The sequence below is a fragment of the Eleutherodactylus coqui genome, chromosome 9 (genome assembly GCF_035609145.1).
Source record: "Eleutherodactylus coqui strain aEleCoq1 chromosome 9, aEleCoq1.hap1, whole genome shotgun sequence".
Lineage (NCBI taxonomy): Eukaryota > Metazoa > Chordata > Amphibia > Anura > Eleutherodactylidae > Eleutherodactylus > Eleutherodactylus coqui.
The window spans coordinates 118,284,883-118,308,073 of record NC_089845.1 but is presented as its reverse complement, the minus strand read 5'-3'; the positions used below and the strand labels follow the sequence as shown (position 1 = coordinate 118,308,073).

At 37.3% G+C, this 23,191-nt stretch overlaps 1 protein-coding gene across 2 annotated transcripts; it reads left to right on the top strand.

Annotated features, from left to right (window-relative positions):
* Positions 1-10,155: 10,155 nt before the first annotated feature.
* OSR2 (odd-skipped related transciption factor 2) lies at positions 10,156-18,466 on the top strand. Of its 2 annotated transcripts, none has more exons than XM_066578397.1 (4): positions 10,156-10,418; positions 14,407-15,153; positions 16,056-16,155; positions 18,053-18,466. In XM_066578397.1, the coding sequence occupies exons 2-4, from the start codon at positions 14,498-14,500 to the stop codon at positions 18,125-18,127; spliced, it is 831 nt and encodes a 276-aa protein (XP_066434494.1). In that variant the 5' UTR covers positions 10,156-10,418; positions 14,407-14,497; the 3' UTR covers positions 18,128-18,466. The 2 variants fall into 2 exon arrangements, with proteins under 2 accessions (XP_066434494.1, XP_066434493.1); XM_066578396.1 differs by having other exon boundaries at positions 17,971-18,466.
* Positions 18,467-23,191: the final 4,725 nt, after the last annotated feature.

Below are 23,191 nucleotides of genomic sequence, written 5' to 3'. Positions count from 1 at the left end.
AATTTTGAACCGTCCTCTGAAGGTTTTTCTGAATAACTTTCCACACCGCCTCAATATTAAAGGAAAACTCATTCTCCTCTGGTGCTTCTGACACCTTCTTGGAAAAGGGACAAAAACATGGATGAAAACCATGATTACATGGTAAAACGTGCAATCTCTCAATATGAGTAATGTGCAATCTGGACAAGGTTTTAGCATTGGGAAGATTGGGAAGACCGGGAAGACACAAAATGACACATATTGCTAAAACGATCTACCACAACCCAGATGGCAGTATTACCTTTAGAAAGTGGCAAATCTGTAATAAAGTCCATCGACAAATAAGACCAAAATTTCACAAGTATCGGCAAAGGCATCAACCTCCCGGCAGGGGCATTATGAGTCAAACTTGTTCTGGCACAAACCTCACAGAAAGAGAGAAAACTGAAAACATCTCAGTCACCAAAACGTTCTTGTGAGTAATTTTCGGGTATGATTAATCCCCGGATGACCAGCTAACACAAAACTATGTACATCAGACAGAACCTGCAGCCTCAAATGAACTGGGCCAAAAAGCTTTCCCATCAGAAGACTCACTGAGGCTCTTCCTAATATAGTGAAACTGCTGACACTACAACCCCCTCAGAAAGAATGGGCGCAGGGGGTTTGTCCGAAACCACCTGGACAAAGCTACTGGAAAACACATCAGCCTTAACATTTTTACTGCCAGGAACGATATGTAACCATAAAGTCGAAGTGCGAAAAAAAACTGTGACCACGGTGCCTCTCTTGGGTTAAGTCTTTTGGCTGACTCCCATCGACTTCTATAGTACCCTTTGGAGCACAAACATGCGCAAAATAGAGCAGGTACTATTTTTTTGCTCCCAACAGAAAGGCGTGCAAGAAAAATCATTAATGTGAAAAAAACCATTGATATCAGTGGATTCTATTCATACACATATACACAAATGCATTAGTCTAAAGGAGCTCTAAGGCCAGTGTAACATGAGCATAAGCGCATTTAAATACACAAAGGGCGCATTTGCACATGCTAATATGCAATGCCCATTGGGCATTGCGTATTAGCATGTGCAAATGCATATTTTACTGTACATTTTGCATCCGCAAATTGTGCACATTTGCGTGCAAAAAAAAAATGCTCCCAATCATAGAAATGGGAATTTAAGTTAATTAGTCTTGTATGCGCTAATTTAGAGTGCAAATGTGCAGGAAAACAAAGAACGTACAAAATACACTTATGTGAACAAACCCATTGAAATCAATGGGCTCTATTTATTGCGTATTGCTCGTGTAAAAGGCTGTGCAAATACGTTCATGTAACCCAAGCATTTTAATTATGCAAAACAATATACTCAGCATGCTCTATTTTCATTTGCACTTGCACAGGGAAAGAGCACATATTGAACTCATTTCAATAATTGCCCATTACCATGAATAAGAGCATGGTGGAGTGTTTTTTTGTACGTGCAAATGCGCAAGATTTGAGAGCACAAAAAGTACAATAAAACATACACATGTGCACAAATATGCAACCCATTGCGTATTTGCTGCAGAAATGCACGCGTAAATGCACTTTCACCCCTGTGACACCAGCCTAAGGTTTCAATTACACGAGCGTATATTGGCCATTCTTTCACGGCTGGCCGATATACACTGCTCATCTGATGCATTGGTTTATAATGCATCAGTTCAGTTAGGCGTATTTCTGCAGCGTAAAAGTGCCCAGCCGGCCAAGATAGAGCATACTGTGCACATACCTCGGTCAGGCGCTTTTACATCGGGCAGGAAAGATAGTTCGGGAATACGGCGGCAGCTCCCATAGACTCCTACAGGAGCCTATAGTGGCTGCTGGAGAAGGGAGGTGGGAAGGAGTTAAGCAGTGTGACTGCTAAACTCCAACCCCCTTCCCCCCTCCTCTCTGCCCCCTCCCATTGCTCGCAGCTGACAAGGGGTGGAAAGGGGCCAGGAGCTTAGCGCACTAGCTTCCGCTCTGTCCCGCCCACTCTCAGCAAGGGGGCGGAAAGGGGGAGGCAGCTTAGTGTTTATGCGCCAAACCTGGGCCGTCTGAAGAAGCGCACAAACGGCAAATTTGTGTGCCCTTTTACGCGATTTTCGGTTGCGCTGTGGCCATGACATGGCCGACTGAAAATCACTACGCTCATATTAAAGAGCCCTAAGGGCGGATTCTCACGAGTGTATGCACAAAAACACTCACCACAGTACTGCGTATTTGCGCATAAACAAAGTTTTGAAGAGGTAGATAAGCACGCGTCTGCGCATATTACTGTATTTTTTGTGCATGCAGGGCTAGTTCCCACATACACATGTGACACACTCTTTCCATGGAATTAAAGGCTAATTAGCCTAATGAGGTCCAGATGTGTTCTATTTCCCGCATTTTGCGTGGCATTTCACGCTTTCCCTGTCTGTGCACCTCCTGTAGACTTTTATGGAAACTTTACTGCGCAAAACATAGGAAATATGCATGTATGCACGAAATGCGCGTGTAAAACACACTCTTGCACAGGTAAGGACTTCTTCACACGACTATGTTTGCACGGGTATTTGCGCATGTAAAATCTGCACATGCAAAACCTAGAGAATAGAACACATTAATTTCAATGGGCTCGTTCTCAAGAATGTGTTTTTTGCTCGCATTTCGCGTGCGCATAAAAAAGTAGGACCTGCTCTATTTCCCTGCATATTTGCACACTTAGGGCCCCATAGCATACGCAAATACTCTGCGCTGTTTCGAGCGTTTTGCGCACACATCCATGTTCACGGGTCAGAAGGCAGGAGACATCTATTGGACATTTTTGCTGCTTATTTTGCATGTAAATTGCAGTAATTATTTGCACACAAAAAAACGCAAGACGATCAAAATATGCATTTAATGTGCCGCAATTTGGTCCGTCAAATCACTGCGTTTTCATGAACTGAAACTGAAACTGAATATGCCCATGTGAATGAGCCACTAGACACTACAGTGATCTAATTTGCCTAAAATCTGTAAATGTCTCGGCATTGCCCCCTCATCCTAATTTACTCTTCTCATGTAATCAAATTAAATATTCCATTAACTTGTTAATAATTTTCTGCAGTCTCGTCTGCCCAAACAGAGATCGGCGCGTCTGCTGGGAATCTAATGCTCTCTCCTATTAATAGAAGCCGGATCTCCTTACATTGTTCAGGTTTCATAATGTGCAATCAGCAAAACCGCTGAATGACAGACTCACACCAGGGACCTGCTCATTAGTGAACAACATGAATCTGCACATTGTCCGCCAGGTGGCGCTGCAGTTCTTCTAGTTCTAGATGTGCGGACTCCTCAGTGCTGTTCCCTTCCCCCTTCTTGTTCCATGACTGTGTCCAAGGTACTTCCAGTGTCATCTCTATATCAGCCTCCTGCAGAGATGGCAGCCTTTCTGAGCATCCGTGCCCCCTCTAAATAGCTGTGCCCTTTTCTGCAGGCATGAACAAAGGGAATTTCCCTTCCCTTAAAAGTCACAATCACTAGCAGTGATGCCAAATTTGGGCTGTGGAACTAGAAATTTTAGCATATCTCACTGGGATCTGTAATTCCACAACTACTTCAGATTGCAGATTTAATATATTTGCGTTATGAAATGCAATACAATCTATGCTATAATCTATGTAACTATTTGTGACCCATAAACATCACTGGCACCAGGAACCCTATCACAGCCGGATCAACGACTTTAGTTAGATTACTCAATTGCAAGTTCATATTCTGATTAAACCCTTAGCCCAAGCTGTTACACAGAACTGTACCAGAAAAGACAAAAGTATTATAAAGGTGATAACTTTTTGGCTAATGCTTTTACACAGAACATTTATCGTTCTGCTGAGCAAATGAAAAAAACGATGTCACAATTTTCTTGTTCACTCAGTCAGTCAGTTCAGACACAAGGATAAATCTTTTAATAGGATCCTTCAGTCATTCAGTTCTCTGTACCAGTGAATGAGAACAACTGAGTGACCGTTCTTTTAAACCGAACGATTAGCGAACAAACCAACAGTGATTATTATGCTTGCACAAAACGAACGATAAGCAAACTATCGTTCATCGTTCAATCGTTGGCCGTGTTTATACTGAATGATTAGCGTTCATTTTCACTCATTTAAACTATTTTTGAACCTTAATCTGGGCCTCAACCAGAAAAGTTATACATGCAGGCTTTCAAGGTTATCTAACGCTTCTTCATGTAGCCTGATGAATAGATAGGCAAATTTGCAGCATGTAAAAACATTGCACTATAAAGAATAGAACATACTCAACTGAAATCCGCGCCTGCTATTATACGCTGGGTAAAAAGATAGTTCTGGATCTATCGTTCGACCAATATATGCTGGCGGCTCCCATAGACTCCTATGGGAGCTGGAAAAAAAAGTAGGGGGAGGCAGTTTAGCAGCGTCCAACGCTGCGAAAAGCTTACAGATGCCTTTATTTGGGCATTTGAAGTCATTCGAGGATTTATGCCGAGTGAGGGATTTCCAGGGTGCAATATATTTTTTTACTAAAACATCACACCCAGCCGTGTGAATGGACAAGAAAACGCTAATTAAGCTTGGGACTTGATAGCTGAAAATCGTCCATTCATGCGAATTTATGGCGCGTCCAAGCGAACGTAAAAACACATAAGCTCATGTGACTGAGCCGCTTTCAGACGAATGTATATTAGCTGCGTATTTGGTTCATATTTTATTGACTGTAATATGGAGCTAATGTAAATACCAACATTATTTGTGTGCCTTTCTATTGGGTAAATACGAATCAGTATTTGCTCAGTGGGAAATAAAATATATGTAGGCAAATACTGAACAAGTTGTGATGAAATACTGCAACATGTCCATAATACGCATCTGTATCATAGATTTGTTACAATATGTTCGTCTGAAACCAGCTTTAAGAGAATAAGGTTTTGTGCCTAATGAAGAATCGAAGAAGAGGACTCAAATGCTTCTTGCTGTAACATCGTCTCTTTTTGTTAACCATTAAGGCTACGTTCACACTGTGCAGATTTTGTAACGGACTTTGTGCAGATCTTCCACACAGAAAATCTGCATTTCAAATCTGCAGCTACTGTTGCGGATTTGGTGCAGATTTTGCTAAGGATGATCTGTTTATTTTCCATGCAGAAAATCTGCTGCAAAAATCTGCACCAAATCTGTAGTTGCTGTTGTGAATTTGGTGTGGATTGACAGAAGAATTCAGACTCTCCATTGAAGTCTATTGACCGAAATCCAGAGCGGTGTTATAATTGACATGCTACAGATTTCACCACAATGCAAGTCAATTTCCGCATGGGTTTTGTGAGGATGTTTACCGCAGTATGTGGATGAAATTTTGAAAATCTCGTCTACTTTGTTGCTATTTAATTGCTGCGGATTTTCTGTGCAGAAGGTAGGCACAGAAAATCAACGGCAAATCCACCCTGTGTGAACATAACGTAAAAGGTGTTGTATCTACAAGATTACTTTGTTTCTCTTACTGAGAACAATCACATTTCGCTATAAAGTGAGAATTGGCGAATACAAGGCATTTGCCCTGGAGTACCATCTACATCTGTCCAACTGTTGTAGTACTACAACCCCTAGTATGCAGTGGCTGCCTGGGGTCTTATAATTACTGGTTGGGGAGCACAGTCCTATAAACAGACACACTTTCTCCCTCTATAATAGAGCACTCTGTAAATAACTCCCTGCTGAGATCTGTGATTTCTGAACAAAAGGAAGTGTTTTACACATCCTAGAAGTGTTACAGTCAGTGTCTGTGTACAGTACTAACACACTGTTTACACTGCCATATACACACAAGTCTGATATAGCTATACAATCACCTATATATAGTTTTCTGTATATTCCCCCATTACCTCCACATAATAAAATAAAATCCTAAAACAGGTTACAAAGTTCATCACAATCACATCTGATTCTGTTCTTGGTGCATCTCATAAATAGAGTGAATAATCTATAAACTAATGTTTCATGGTTCATATACAGGGTGTAGTGAAAAAAGACTTATCCAGCGCTATATCTCAATACTGGTGTCCCATACTGAAATACCAATAGTGTACTTGAATAGAAAGTCATAGATGCGCTACATGATGGTATGACACATGGGCCCCTGGACTCTGAAACATGGATTTCAATTTTGTATTGTGGACCCTATAAGACCTAGAGAGTAAAACCCAAATGCAAAGTTAAAAAGTAGCATCTGAGAAGCAGAGATCCACTTTTCCCATTTCTCTAAGTTCTGTGTGACCGCTGCTATGACTGAAGTAAGGATAGATAACTCGTAGCGGCCTCCTTCTTCTATGATACATGTATGGAGCTGTTATTGGACCTGTGTTCATTCCAGGGACTCTCAATACAGGTTGGACCCTGAATCTTCTACAGGCAATGGTGAATGACTTCCTGGATGATTTGCCCCTATCATAGCAGAAAAAGGCCCCCTCAAGTATGTTTTCCTTACATCAATCATAGCAGCAGTCCCACGTTACTTAAAGAGATGAAGAAAGCAGACTTATGCTTCTCACATGCTACTCTTCAATTTTGCAATTGGGTATTACTCTCTATGTCTTACAGGGGCCTCGATGCAAAATTGAAATCCATATTCCAGGTCCTCCAGGGGCCCATGTGCCATACCATCATGTAGTGCTTCCATGCTTTACTATCCAATTACGCTATTGTTATTTCCATAAAGGACATCCATATTGACATGTAGAGCTGGATCAGTCTTTCTGACTAAACCCTGTATATATGTGTATATAGAAGTAATGGCCACATGCTGTGCTCTTGGTGTGTGGGATCATCAGTTTAATAAGAAAAAAAATAAATGTGGAAGCTCCTTTAAAACATACAAATTAGTAGAAAGAGAAGGAAAGATTAAGTTTGTATGAGTTATATGAAGGCTAAACTGTTCCTATGGATGGGGAACATGTGTGCTACTTCACCTGCTGTGTGGTCTGTATGGATCTATATACAACAATAGTGCACCTACTTCAGGTCATCACCTCCACACTATACTCTCTATAGGGAATTTATAGGGCTCTGTCTATAATCAGAGCAGCAGACAATGCACAGAGAATCTAAGGATAATTTAAGGAACCCATATAGATGCAGGATTTGTAGTGTAGGGGGATCAAGGTGCATCACCTTGGTAATCCAGGCAGTTAAATAGAACATCAGGACCCTCTCCTGTACACATGCTCTGAGCCTTTGATGTATCCATAAAAATCAGAGATTATAGAATAAATCCCAGCTTTCATGTATCATCCCCCACATAAGAGAGGAGGATTTACAAGAAGGAAACTTCTGCCCTCAATATAGAGAACTCCAGTGTAAACTGTGTATACTGCTGCAGGATTGTCTGTGATCTGCACTGTGCCCTTAATTTTATGCATGATGATTTATATCTGGCATTAAACGGGTTAACCCTCCTCTATGTGTTCATTCTAATAATACATTGGGAAATGACCCTAAACTTGTCATCTTCACTGTCGGATTTCTGTGCAGTGCACTAGGAATGATTGTCTCCTGGGGAATGATGAGCCCCAAGTGTCCTATTATAGTGGAATTATAGTAACATGTTGTACAGACAGTTTATGTCTTACTAGTCACATGCAAACAACGAATACATTGTATCCAGAGACTGCATTATGTTACATGCTCTTCTACATGGCCGCTGAGTGGATCACTATTGCTTGCTCTGTAATGTAGTTATTATCTGCCTGTCATATGCTCCGGAGACTGGAATGGAAGTGATGTGGCTGCATACAAAAACAGTCTAAATAAATAGATGGAATACTATTACTTCGTTAGTAGTATTAATATTCATAATTAGTAGAACTAGTTTTACTCATTAGTAGATGTTGTAGCCCTATGTATTATCTATAACTAGTAGTAGTATTACTGCTTAGTAGTATGTATGTATGTATTACATATTGTTTATTAGTAGCATTAATACCTAGAATTAGCATGCATGTATTCTGTAGCAGCAGTAGTAGTATTATTATTAATACTTAGTATGTATGTATTGTTTATTATTAGTATTAATACCTAGCATGTATTCTGCAGTAGTAATACTTATTAGTATGTATTGTTTATTAGTAATACTAATTCTTAGTAGTACTATATATGTATGTATTAGTAACAATACTAGTAATACTTTAAAATACTGTTTATAGTAATAATATACTAATCATTAGTAGTATGCATTGCTTTTCGACAGTACGGTAGCTGTATTCTTGACTGATCATTCGAATTTTTTATATCTAGATGAAACAACTGTAATTGCTAAAAGTAGTATTGCTCTAGTAAATTGATGATGATCAGTGCTGCAGAAATCATTATTACCATTATTTCTTTTATTATTATTATTATCATTATTATATCCATACCTTTTGTACGAGATTACCTCACTTAAAGAACAGATTATACACATACATACATATATTTCTTTTTCCAGCAGTACATAGTATGTTACTTCCTAAATCATCAGTAATTGCAGATTTTTTACATTATCACTTGCCACACTCCACGCCGTGTATGTTATTTTTTATTACTTGCCGCACTATTTTCAACCCTCCACCTACTGGTAGCTTCCAAATGGAAATCCTTACATATGATTAGATTTCGTTTCTCAACCCCTCAATTAATAAAGTTACCCCGATCTTCATACCTAAAATAACGTTTAAGGATTGCTGAATAATAATACTTATTAATTACTCCTGAATTTCATGTAAAATACAGTTACTACAGTAGTACTTGTGTCTGACAATGCTCAGCGCGCATATAAAGCCTTTATACGGAACTTGTGCCTTTATTTGATTAAATGGATTTACACTTTATTCTTTCTTGTTGTTATTATTATTACTCGGAATACATTAGAAATACAGCTAATGAAAAAGCTAATTACGCCATTTAAAATATTACGAAATTAGAAGTTACAAAATTAATTAATGGGACTAAGAAATTTTGCAAAGGAATACGCTTAATGCGTCAAGCTGAAGCTACTAATAAATGATACTGTATGTGATGTATTCTGCCAAGTATATGATCATAATTAAAGGGTCGTCTACATAAATTCGGAGATGTTTCCTGATTTTGGAATACATGCACCTCAATGTTATCTACATTATAGTACTATGGTGTAATGTAATGTGTATATATATAGTGTAAGAATTGTACAGTATGCATATATTTTGCTGCTTTTTGTGGTCAGGGTGGGATTTCAGCTAAATGTACAATACTTACAATACTTCCCCACTCTTCCAATGAGGGATAAAAGTTCTGTCCTGGTGTTTTTGGTATTTTTTCCATATGATGACCATTTATTACTGTATCAGCTTCACTTTTGGAAGGAGGATGAGGCTGCTCCCACTCTCTGGGGTCAGTCTGATCTTTAGGATTGAACATGATGATACTTACATAATTAAAGGTCTCTGCTTTCTCTTATGAGAATGATTATCAGTAGCAGCTAACTATGCACTTGCAATTTTTTTGTATTTGCCCTCCTGCTCCCAGGTCAAATGGAATATTCAGTGTGCTATCATGGGGCGCATAGGTAATAAAATCAGCCCGTATCTCACTACTAGTGAAAAAATACACACCTCAAGGATAATGTTAAGAGCTGAAAGTTACACATACCAAGGTTTTCATAACCCATTCTTCTCAGGATACTCTTATGATAGCTGACATGCCATAGAATCGGTTATAAATAGCTGCAGCCAGCAAGTGATCAGCGTTATAGAGTAGGGGGATTTTTTGTTGTGCTGTATTTCCAGATAGAAAGGCTACTTTAGATTGTGTGCTGCAAATAAAGCTGCGGTCCCTTTAAGAGTTAGTTGCTATCCAAACAGAAGTAAACACAGCGAGCCATTAGAGAAGCTGAAGAGTTCTGGTGGGCGTGGTCAGCAGTAGCAGGAGGGCGGGGATAGAGTTTTACAACTTCTCACGTTCCATGAAGAGGAGTGACTGATGGGCGTGGATACAATGTTACAACTGCGAACGTTCCCTGGGTGGGCGTGGTCTGAAGAGATGTTTGCAGCTGGAAGGCGTGGCCAGAAGTGCAAGCGACTCAGGGCTGAAATGTGATGGATCTGAGAGGCTGATCTCAGACTTGCACCAAACTTAGCAAGAGTGAAAGCTGGAAAAAGGAGAAAGGGGGATCAGTGAGCACTGGAGACCGCCGACAGCACTGCACTCCCAGCACTGTATACAGAGCATAAGTATTCCTGCAATTGTACACGGTGAGTCCTGCTACTGGAGCAGGCATGGAGTGGCTCTGCTGACTTTTCATGGTGGACCAATGGTGTGGATCTAATGCAAAGACACTAGACTAAAGAGGATCTATTGTGGAGATTGTGGCCCCTGGAAGCAGAGAGCTGTGCTAGGTAAGTGTCCCTAGTAATTGTTGCAGTGTGTGGGAGTACAAGAACTACATGAAGTACATGACATGGCCTGGTGATTACAGGAAAGTAAGCAGTGCATAAGCAATCATTGTATGGAAGTAACATGCACTGCTGAGCACTGTGCACACAACCCGGGGAAAGTTCCCAGCGAGCCCAGCAGTCATCTCACCTATCCTAGTCTATAGAATGGGTGCAAAATGACTGCAGAAAAGGAAGAGTTAATCATTACAATGAGAAAGACACGTATAAATTAAATTACTTAAAGGATAAGTGTAATGTGCAGGGTGATATTTGCTTTATATAGTACCTGTTTACTGCTAATCACCTGAATGAGTTATAGTAAGGAATGAAGAGGCAGCTCAAGTGTGGACAGCAAATGGTGTGTCATGTAAATGTACAAGTGACACATACAGCGAGGAGAAACAATGTAAGGAGGTATGTAGTGCTAATAATATGCTAATAACAGCATGCGATGACCTGGAAATGGATAGATAGATAGATAGATAGATAGATAGATAGATAGATAGATAGATAGATAGATAGATAGATAGATAGATAGATAGATATGAGATAGATAGATAGTTAGATAGATAGATAGATAGATAGATATGAGATAGATAGTTAGATAGATAGATAGATAGATAGATATGAGATAGATAGATAGATAGATAGATAGATAGATAGATAGATGTTGATGGATATAACCGAAGGTATAATAATAATATAGTGAAGATATAAATAAAGTGCAAATGTTTGCCTAAATATAAATACATAAAGCCTAGCTAGATAGATCGGTAGATAGATAATATTGTGGCTTCGCTAACAGTTATAGAATATTTCAAAATTAACTCTGCTACATCTGTGTAAATCATGAAATAATCTTAATTACTTGCCTGGTACTATATAGTACATTTTCTAAAAGATGTGCAGAATATGCTTCAATCCACTTTGCATTTTCCTTAGAAGATCACAATGTATCACTGATGTTATTTTTAAGCAAAATATGTATTCCTGGTATTTGATAACTAATAGCTCTTCCATCTGGTGAGATATTCTGTCCACTTCACATCCATGTAGTGAAATAATCTACATGCTATCACTGATTTAGACGATTTCTTCTCTTGTATTCGTTAATAAGACATATTATGTTCGCTTATAATCCTTAGTAAATCTCCGTGTACATAATGATGTCAGCTATCAGAATGTCACATCTGCTTAACAGATAATGTGTAACGCCAGCCAAAAATAAAAAAAAATAATGTATTGAATTTCCGGATATCATTATGAGATTTTATATATATATATATATATATATATATATATATATATATATATATATACATACACATATATATATATATATATATATATAAATTGGAGATTATTAGATCATTCTAATATTTTAATGAGGAACAATTGAATAGTGTATCATATAAATATATATATATGTGTGTATATATCTATATATATATGATACATTATATATTCAGTTACTCTTCATTACTGTATTATAGTAATCTCCATAATCGAATTTCCTTATTTCTTCTAGGACCTCTGCTCAGTCGGTATAAGGAACATAACAAGTTACTGTACAAGTGTCGGATTAATTTAATTAAATATACTACATATTTTGCCTGCTGTCGATTATATTGTCATGTATATTAAAACCAAAACTTCTCTTTATTACAACTTTCTATAGTGAGTAGTCTTAGTGCAACTGCGTTATACAATTATCAGAAAGCCGATCAATATTGTTAAAGCCAAAAATATGTAGTTTATCCTACATTATAAAATAATATATGTATGAGGAGGTTTGCGTTCAAAGTATTGCAATGAGAACTACGTCACTCATAATTCGTAAACTTATTAGAAGTTAATAAAATAAAGTAAAATCCCTAATGAAAGTACAAATGCTCAAAATACTGATTATTGTGATACAGATATAAAGACAAGTGTGTGTGTATGTGTGTGTGTGTGTGTGTGTATAGATATACAAACACAATGTCCATATTTGCGGCGTAATCATGAACCGATATAACCATACAGTGCATATATATATATGTGTATGTGTGTACATATATAGCCCATGTACACTCTATGAAGACATATATATCCATAGTGCATATATTTATATTTGCACAGTATAGATATATGTTTCCATAGAGTGTACAAGGGCTAGCATACTTACATATGCATACGAACAGATGTTTTATGGCTTTCGTACATTTTTGTGTTTATAGTAAAGAATAATACAAGTATTACTTCTGAAATTAAGATACATTTAGTGTTACATTTTGAATTAGCAATTAATCCTTCCATTTGTCACATACAGAGTACATATTATTTAGTGACTGACCTATAGTAGTAAAAAAAAAATGCGGGACATATCTGTATTTATAACGCGACTTAGTTATGCAATTGAAAGGTATATTCCCCTGTTGTAAAGTGATGGCATATTGCTAGAACATGCCAACCCTCTTTGGGGTTGACTTCTGGGACCTTCACCAATCTTATCTATCTATCTATCTATCTATCTATCTATCTATCTATCTATCTATCTATCTATCTATCTATCTATCTATCTATCTATCTATCTATCTATCTATCTATCTATCTATTATCTTATGCTATAGGTGGGTTGCCTTGCAGAATTGCAAGTCTTCATTGTCATAGGGCATGGTGGTTGTACAATAACTGCAAGTCCATCGCAGTTCGTATATACCTGAAGAGGATATTGCCCTGTTCTACATTGCAGATTATGATGTTAGATGCAAATTGATGGCTGAGTCCTGGGATGCATGAGGGGTGCAGGCGTCAGTGTCCCTGCTCATTGACAGCTGGGCAGATGTAGCAGTGGCAGTCTCCCTCCTGTGTGGCTTTCTATTCAAGGACCATCTGGAAGGGATCTGCTGTAAAGTGGATTTATTTAGAACCTGCAGTGCTTGAGGAAAGTGTGTCCTTTCTCTCCCCCAATTGCCTTGATGAATGAGTTGTTGTTGGATGAAGATAAATAGGTGGGCTTCATCTACACTACTTTCATGTAAACTCCTCCTTTTCCTTAGTTTGGACTTCTTTTTAACCCATTAGTAACCAGAATTTCCAGCAAATTATAACAAAATCATTCCCAGCCAAATACTAATCTGCAGGTTCTTCCAATGAGTATACAATTATCTAGAGGAGTAAAATAAATTGCATCACATGCTCTATTCAGTGTTTGATGCTAATTACAGTAAGTAAGCTGCATAAAACATTCATGAACTGTTGTAAATAATAGAAAAAAATAATAATTCATATGTAATTTAATTTAAAAACATTTACAACAGTTCATGAAGGGTTTTATGCTGCATACGTATTGTTTTCAGTATCAAACACTGAATGGAGCATGTGATGCATTTTTTGCACACCACTGTATGTATACACACTAAGCACATACTCATTGGAGAATGTACTCTGTGAATACTTTGGTGGGAGCTTGTGTTGTATTTTGCACAAAGAAAAATTGTAATCTTACCAATGATATATTAATTGTGGCTTGTTACTCTATGCGGCTGTATAACATTGTAAAGGCAAAAGGTAAGGTGGCACTTTCCAACTGTGAATGAAATAGTACTATGGGGGCCAGCTGGTAGAGCCATAACTTGCCTAAGCCTGATATCCATACAGTTTAGTGCCTGGTTTATAGACTTCCCCCTACAAATAATCTCTTAGTTGTCTGGCACAGCCTCCTAGTACTCTTCATTTCAGTCTAAGCCCAAGAAACAGAGGCTGTTTCATCCCTTTTGGTTCTAATTAGAAGAGGTGAAGTCCTTTGGAAAACATTGTTCTGGAGACCAGCGTTCTCTCTGTATTAGTGCAGCCAAATGAATTCTTCCCACGTCTTGAATCACTTTGGTTTAAAAATATGTGAGGAAATGAAATACACATTGTGAATAAATCTCCCTTTTCCCTCTTTTTTACTCTTCTTCCTTAGAAACTCGGTGTGGTGTGAGCATCCTTACTCTGGAGCGGTTCCATTCCACAGTACAAGGTGCTGGGTTCTGTGATTTGGAAGAGTTTGGAAAATGGGTAGCAAGGCCCTGCCAGCTCCAATTCCCCTGCACCCTTCCCTTCAACTCACCAACTACTCCTTCCTACAAGCGGTCAATACGTTTCCAGCAGCTGTGGACCATCTACAGGGACTTTATGGACTAAGTGCTGTACAGACCATGCATATGAATCACTGGACTTTGGGTTATCCAAATGTACATGGGATCACAAGGTCCACCATCACTGAGATGGCAGCTGCTCAAGGCTTGATGGATGCCAGATTTTCCTTCCCTGCTTTACCCTTTGCTACTCATCTCTTTCACCCCAAACAAGGCACCATTGCCCATGTGATCCCAGCCTTGCACAAAGACAGGCCTAGGTTTGACTTTGCCAATTTGGCCATTGCTGCAACCCAAGAGGACCCACCTAAGATAGGTGACCTTTCCAAACTAAGCCCAGGGTTGGGTAGTCCTATTTCAGAGATCAGCAAGTTGTCTCCAGACCGAAAACCTTCTAGAGGAAGATTACCATCTAAAACTAAAAAAGAATTTATTTGCAAATTTTGCGGAAGACACTTTACCAAGTCCTACAACTTACTAATCCATGAAAGAACCCACACAGATGAACGACCCTACACCTGTGACATCTGCCACAAGGCCTTTAGAAGACAGGACCATTTGAGAGACCACAGGTACTGTCAAATAACTGCATAGAAAGTGTTTTTTTATATATGTTTATTGCGTAAAATAGTTATTTTCTGCAGTGTTTACTGATATATACTTAATGCCTATCAAGCTAAAAAGTGCAGAAGAACAGCATATAGTGATGTAAGGTTCTTAGTTACTACCAGTTCACACTTTTTATGTCGCTTGCTGGCAACTTCAACTTTAAGATGTTCACTAAAGTTGTATATAAGAAATATTGCTCATGGGAAACCAACCATATTAGAACTACTAGCTGCGATGAGTACATATTATAAAGAGTATAGAAATAACGTAATTTTTCCAAAAATGTTCTACAAGTTAAAATCAATTATGGCTGAAATCTATATTCTACCTGCCCACACTATTGATTTAGTTCTTGTTTCTTCTGTGCTAGAAAAAGTCATTCATTGTACTTCCTCCATGGTGAAATATGACATGATGTGGGCGTCATTGTACTACTTATTGAAGTGGTAAATCTCTCATTTTAGCCAGGGCTAAATAAATATTCCATGTACCAGGCAGATTTATGCAGGTTTATTACCCAGGTGAAGTGAAATTGTTGTAGTAACCTCACACTGAGAATATATTTACAGGAGCTATTGAGATAAGGCCTTGTGTGAAGGTCGTTGTTCACCTGCAGATAGTAGTAGGACAATGTATACTGTTTGCCTGTTACACTCCTGCATATAATCTCCTAGCACAGAGCAATAGTCTTTGATCAGGATCACTGATCTGTTTTCAAATAACCCACTCTGGGAACCCAGATCAGCATTGCAACTCAGTACTGTCCGAGGAAGGTAAAATTGTGCAAGCCGCTGTTGTGGCTGCTTTGTGTATTCATGGTGATTAAAGTAGATTCTAAAATGGATTTTTTTTCTCTCTCCACCAGATATATTCATTCCAAGGAAAAACCCTTCAAGTGTCAGGAGTGTGGAAAGGGATTCTGTCAATCGAGGACTCTGGCAGTGCACAAAACTTTACACATGCAGGTAGATTTATTGCATTGTTTACAAATACATAAGGATAAGTGCACACTTGTGTAAAAAAAAAATTGTCCCTGTTACACCCACAAATAATGGAATTTTTATACGTGTACAGCTCCATGTGGCCTCCATATTCTGTTTGTGTGTTATTTTTTATGCATCTTAAAAAAAGAAAAAAAAAAAAAAAAAACAGCACCGACTGCACATGGATGGCGTCCATTTTTATTCTCTTCCTATTGGCTTAAATATGTGAGTCTCGTCCTAAAAACGAATCACAATCATGCATACAATAATTTTTTCAAGCAGTCCATGTCTGCTTGAAAAAACTTGGTAGTGTATGTTGCACCATAGAATAATATGGGTCCATATGCTGTTCGGATGTAGTCCTTTTTTTAAAGGACTACACACAGATTAAAAAAATGCTAGTATGCCGGAGGCCTAAGACACATGTTACAACCCTTGAGATGTGACTCCTATTTATTACATACTAGCACATTACATCATTATTTTCTGTAGACAATAATGTCAACCCCGGGAATATGCATTTTATACCACCATTGCGATATTTCATTGTCAACTATATTATGCATAGTTTTTTAATTAATTGATTTTTTTATTTATCTCATTATTTCCCAACAAAAAGTCAAATCTGCAAATAAAGTGACAACTTATTTCCCTTTGGAAAATATCTGAATATTTACTTTCCATTCTTCATCCCTAAAACACACACTCAATTACCTTTAATATAAGGTCTAGAAGATAGGACTTCAAAATACTGTACACGTTAATCATCCACTTTTCTCAAATGGAAACTAAAATGATGATTTTTTTTCTCTACATAATTAAAAATAATTATTTAGAAATGTTATTTTTTTGTCATCTGATCATTGTTTCTGCCTTAAATCATCCCTATTTACCATTAGGCCTGCTCTACTTTACAAATATGATAGATACTATTGATTTGTTTCCAGTTTGTTTCAAGTAAAAGTCCCTAAATTTTCAACTTAAATAAGAAAAAAATCTTTGGAATATTTCTGTTTGTGAATTAATGTCCCATTACTACCCTTCGTTTCAAAATATTTGCTCAGATAGTATAAGGCCATTTTCAGACGAGTGTATTTTTGCTCTGTATTACGTTTGTGTTGAGGGGACCGTAATATGAGCATTTAATATAAATCTACAGGCTTAATCACTTTGCTGGTTTTTGCATTTTTTGCATTTTTCAAAGATGCAGCATGGTTTATTTTTTGCATATTTGCCTCTGTATTCATACTCTGTTCTATTGGGCGTATAAAGGGTCAGTATTTGCTCAATAGAAAATAATAAAAATACAGAGGCAAATACCGTTTAAAAATTGATGACATACGGATGTAGTGTCTTTTGAAAAATATCCGTAATTCAGATCCATATTATGGATGTGCTTTTATACACTGTCTGAAACCAGCCTAATATTTACTCTTTGAGATAGCTATAGTGGATGCAAAGTTGACCGTCACACCCAGGCCTTGATACCTGGGGGGGGGGGGGGGGGCAGATGGCCCTCTACCACATAAGTAGATACCAGTATTTTAAATGGTGCTCAGTAAATTGGGGCCCCAAAAGCTAAAAGTCATACTTAGACTCTATTAATTTTCATGCATACTGATTCCCTAACTTACTGGACATGAATTTTTTTTCATGTACTGTACTAGAATCCCATGGGCTTAGTTGGTGTTATATACCCGCTGACTGATACACTATAGAAATTATATTAACATCAACAAATAGACAAGGAGAGATGGTGTAAAGGATTAATCCTTTGCTTGCTTCAAATCTGAACAGGAATCACCCCACAAATGCCCCACATGTGGAAGAACATTTAATCAAAGAAGTAACCTGAAAACTCACCTTCTTACCCATACAGACATCAAGCCCTACAATTGTGAGCAGTGCGGGAAAGTATTCAGGAGAAACTGCGACCTTCGGAGACACAGCCTAACCCACAGCCCCAGGCAAGACTACTAGAGTGGGAGACACCCATCCAGCTACCTACCCACACCCCCAGCCTTACACCCCAGTTCCCCATCATAGGGGAGGAGACATTGCTTGCACCCAAGGACTTGCCTTTAAGGACTGGACTTTACAACTCTACGTCTATCCAGCAGACTCCACTTCTTGTACAGATATAAAGCTCATTTTAGAGCTGTGTAAATAAGGTTTATTTTTTTTTATTATTAATATTGTTTTGATGCACAAAGTGGGACAGATTTTTTTTTTGCTCTGGAGAAAATACCATAAAAGTGTATTTCAAAAATAAAAAATCTAATGTTTTTCAATATTTTCTTATGTATTTATTGAAAGATGAGACTGATTCTTGTTGGCATTTTATGATGAGATTATGATTCTTGTTGGCATTTGATGTGTCAAAAAATAAGGTTTTGAATGTTATTTTCTATAAAAGTGATTATTCTTTGAAGTGTTGTTACAGCAGAACAGAGTCACAAATAACTGGAAGCAGTCACTGTCTGTTGAATCACACTACAAGATCACGAGGCAGCTGTGACTCAAGTGATCCATGACAGCTCACGGGCATTTTTTTTTTCAGTACTGAAAAATCGGACTGATTTTTTGTGTTATTTTCATGCAAGTTTTATGCATTTCTGCAATCTTTCTGTGTGATTTTCATCATTTTAAATTAGATTTTTATGCGTGCTCAAAAAAAAAAACTACATGACGGGTTCTGCATACTTTCAGGTTCTGCACACTTTTTTTCTATGGTTACAATGGTTATATGTATTTAAAACAGGCTGCACTCATATCATGCAAGTGCAAGCCATTTTTGTAAACACACCCATAGACTTGAATGGGTGATTTTAGTCCGAAAATCACAACTAAATAGGACATGCTGCAATTTTTTTTGCTCAGAATGCGATAAAATGTGAATATAACTACTTGGATGGAAAAATCATTTGAATGAATATACCTTTAAGAAGAAAGACTTGAAAAGTATCATTACAGAAATATAACATAAAACAAAAAACTTCTACAAGTTGCAATATCCTTTACTAAAGGGATATTTCCATCCCAAATCTAAAAACATAGTACACACTGTGTTCTTGACCGAGGTTTTCCCACCTGCTGACCCTTCCCTGGACGCTCTCCCTATGGACTAGGGATCTTCCTTTTCTAGATCTTTTATCAAGCCTTTCCAGACTGACGGTGTGGACGCCTGTCCTCTGACGGGTGTTCCACACCAGGTAAGTCCCCCCCCTTTTCAATCACGTTTTTAATATCCTTTAGCCACCTCCCTGAAGGAATCCTATAGTTTGGACTGCTAGTCCGCTGATTCTCTCAAATCTAAAAACATGGCATACCATTAAAATATCATAATGGAAACTAACTAAATAAAATCAATAATTAGGAAGTAGTAATTCAGCTACATTTGTAATGCTGAGACTAGCAATACTTCAATGTGTTGTTGCTCCAGTGCTAACAGAAAACGATTGCAAACTCAAGTAGAAAGTTCACACAATCTTTTGCTTTTGTGTTCTTTTTTGAAATGTTACATTTTATAGTAGATATTGATGCAACGTATTTAGGCTTCAGCCCCTCCTCCATCTATACAAGCTCTGATTACATTAACAGATATATTATACTGAAATACTAGATGCCTCCAACATAGAGATTTCATTTCCACCACTTTGCAGAGCAAGTTTTATTTACTCCCTCTGGAACCTCTACTATTAGCCACTTCGTTTATGAAACACATGGAGAAAAGAAATCTCCATTCACCCCAGGAATATTTTGCAAGCGATAGATGGCGTCATTAACATCAAGTGGCTGCATTAATTACAATGAACTGAAACAATATACTAATCGTGTGACAGGAGGTAGAGATAAAGTGGCAACAAACTTTACTGCAGTTGTTGTGCTGTATTTATAGCCAAGAACTATAATGCAGTATAATATATTTATGTTGGAAGATTAGCAATACCATTAGTACTATAATGCAGAGTAAATAGGATAAAATATAAGCATTACAGAGCAAAATATCAGTTAGTACGCTTCATTTTACATCCTTGTTTGGTTTCCCCTATTCCCTGAACTAGATCGATCGATTGATCGATCGATCTATCTATCTATTTATCTACCCTGTTTTGTGTATCTAAATTAGATTTGAAGCCATAGAAATGTAGGTAAAGTCCTACACCCTGATATATAGTAAAATAGTAGGAATGAGCAGAACTAAATATACATACAATATATACATATATAAATATTATAATGCTGGTTCAGAAAAAAGGACGGAAATGAAAGAAGAGGTGTAGTAACTGATGTGTTACTGCATTTCTAGAATGCTTATATAGTTTTATTTTCTTCACCCGGCTTTAGTTGTATTGTGATTCTTCCAAAATAAATTTATTTTAATATTGGCAAATTCAAACATCATTTCGTGCAATAACTACTTAATAAAGTAATGATTTTTATTTTTTATTTACTAAAAAGATCCAAAGATGTAATTATATTTAATGCGGTTTAAAAAAAATAGAATTTTCCTAATATACTAATAATATACCACCTCAGGTGTTAAAAATGTAAGAACTTTCTTTTCCATTAGCAGCACTGCAATGTAACCATATTACATTACAGCCAGATATTTAAAGGAAATACCCATTACTTATTTTGTTCCATTAAAATATATTGCAAAATAATACAATATAAACAATATTTTTAAATGTATGTTAAATGTAGAGTTATCATATTATTATCAATTATTTAATTTAGAAAGTAGAAAAATATCAAACAAAAGCCGCTTTGGGAAAAAAAAATGCAAATACATATGTATATACATATATTAGTGTGTATTCCACTATTATTTATTTACCTGAATTATTTCCTATTACTAATCATAAAATTATTATCAAGCTCCAGAGTAGAATATATAAATCTATAATGTAGGAGTAAGCATACCGCCTCAGTCTGCTTTCATTGCTTTCATCTGCAGCCTTTTCTTCAGCAATCTGCACAACACTGCATGTTTCATACACAAGCTATTCATTCGTTAGGGATTTACATTATATTCTGTCACAGATGTAATGGAAATCAGAAGTTGCTGAAATCATTAAAAACATTCCAGGAAGAGTTAAAGCACGATCAGATTGGGTACAGAGTTTCCCGATAGATGTACTGGTCTAAATGAATGAAATGATAGACTTAAACACGTATATTGTACACATATGTCAAAGCACATGGTATATATTGGTTTTGTCTACATTTCTATATTTTATAGAATGTTCACAATGCATTAATTTCTCTGAAACTCATAAAGACAAAAATTGTTTTTTTTCATAAACTCAAAGGTTTGAGTTCTGAGAAAAAAGAAGATCCAAAAAAAGGAAAAAACTGATTCAAAGTGATAATATGTTATTCTGATCAATCTGTTTTGGTCAGTTGCTCATAAGGTCAATGAAAAAAACATTGCACCCTAGAATGCAATATCTATCAAATCTATCTGTCTATCTATGACAAGCCAGCAATATTAGCACAACGTATGGTTGATCTTTGACTCTATTCACACCACCTTTGAGCACAATATCAGGTGAATATCTCTAAAAAAGAATAAAGTGTTTAGGAACATAGTATAACATATCCAATAGATAACCGTCTTTTTGTCACACATCGGATAGGTTTACATCTGGATACACTTTCTTACAAAACAGTAAATGTTAGTTAGATCCAAGCATATCGTTGCAAACATTTGGAGAGTATACTTTGGATTTGTCGGAAGAAAAAAGCGTAGCCAAAACCCCTACATTTCCTAACTAGAAATTCTATACAGTGAATACATCACACAGATCTATTATGCAGTCATTAGTGATAATTGGGAGCTTCCTACTCTTTTGTTATAATTAGGCCTGTTCCAGACGAGCGTACTTTAGCACCGTATTTGGTCCGTGTTTTGCGGACAATAATAAGGTGCTAATGGAAAACTGATTATCTGTTCACATGGATGTATTTTTCATTTTTAAAAACGCAGTTTGATCTATTTTTACCATATTTGCCTCCATATTGCTAGTATCTTCTATTGGGAAATTACTGAACAGTATTTGCCCAATAGAAAATATAGTATGCGGAAGCAAATGCTGATCCAGTAGTAATTAAATACTGATGACATACAGTTGCATGTCCATAATATAGTTCTGTATTACAGGCGTATTACAATATGCTCATCTGAAAGCAGCTAAGTATTCTGAAGCCATGGAAGAAATGGGTCTGCATTGGATTGTTGCTATGCCCAAATCATTCCAAGCTGGTTATATTGTGGGACCATATACTCCTCTTATAACTCATTGTTATCATATTACCTTTGCCTCCTACTTCTATTGTCTTTATTTTCCATTGTTGACAAGGTGCAATAGTCACATAGATTACTGTAAGGCCCAATGCCCATGGATGGATTATTGTCTCAGGATTTGCGGTCAGACACCCGCCGTGAATACCGCAGCAATAGCCATCCATAGACATGCTATGTTAACAGATTCTCCCCTGCCCAAGAGTGAAAATCAACTGCGATTTTCCAGTCGCGGGGGAGAATTACAGCATATCCTATTTATCGTGGAAAATAGCGTGGACAGCTACCATTGCAGTCAATGGAAGCCGTCCGTCCCACAATACTCCGCGCTGTGGGCACAGCAGAAGTATTGCTGGCATGCGCACCGGTTTGCCAGCAGAAACTCTCGCCGCGGATCTGGAGAGGTGAATATGGGGTCTCTGGGGGGCACCAGGTCTAAATCCAGTGCAATATTTCGCAGGCGAAATCCGACCCCGTTCGTGGGCATAAGGCCTTAATAAGAGCCTTATTTAGAGTTTATGATGATTCATACATATTTTCATGTTAATTCCTTTCTGCATTTTATGAGTTTGAAGTAGTAAAACATTGAAGGGAGATTCATTAAAACAATCACAAAGTAGAGAAGCTGCCCATAGTAACCAATTAGATTTTACTTTACAATTTCAGGGGCTTATTGTAAGGTCACACATTCCACCTGCAACTAAACCATGT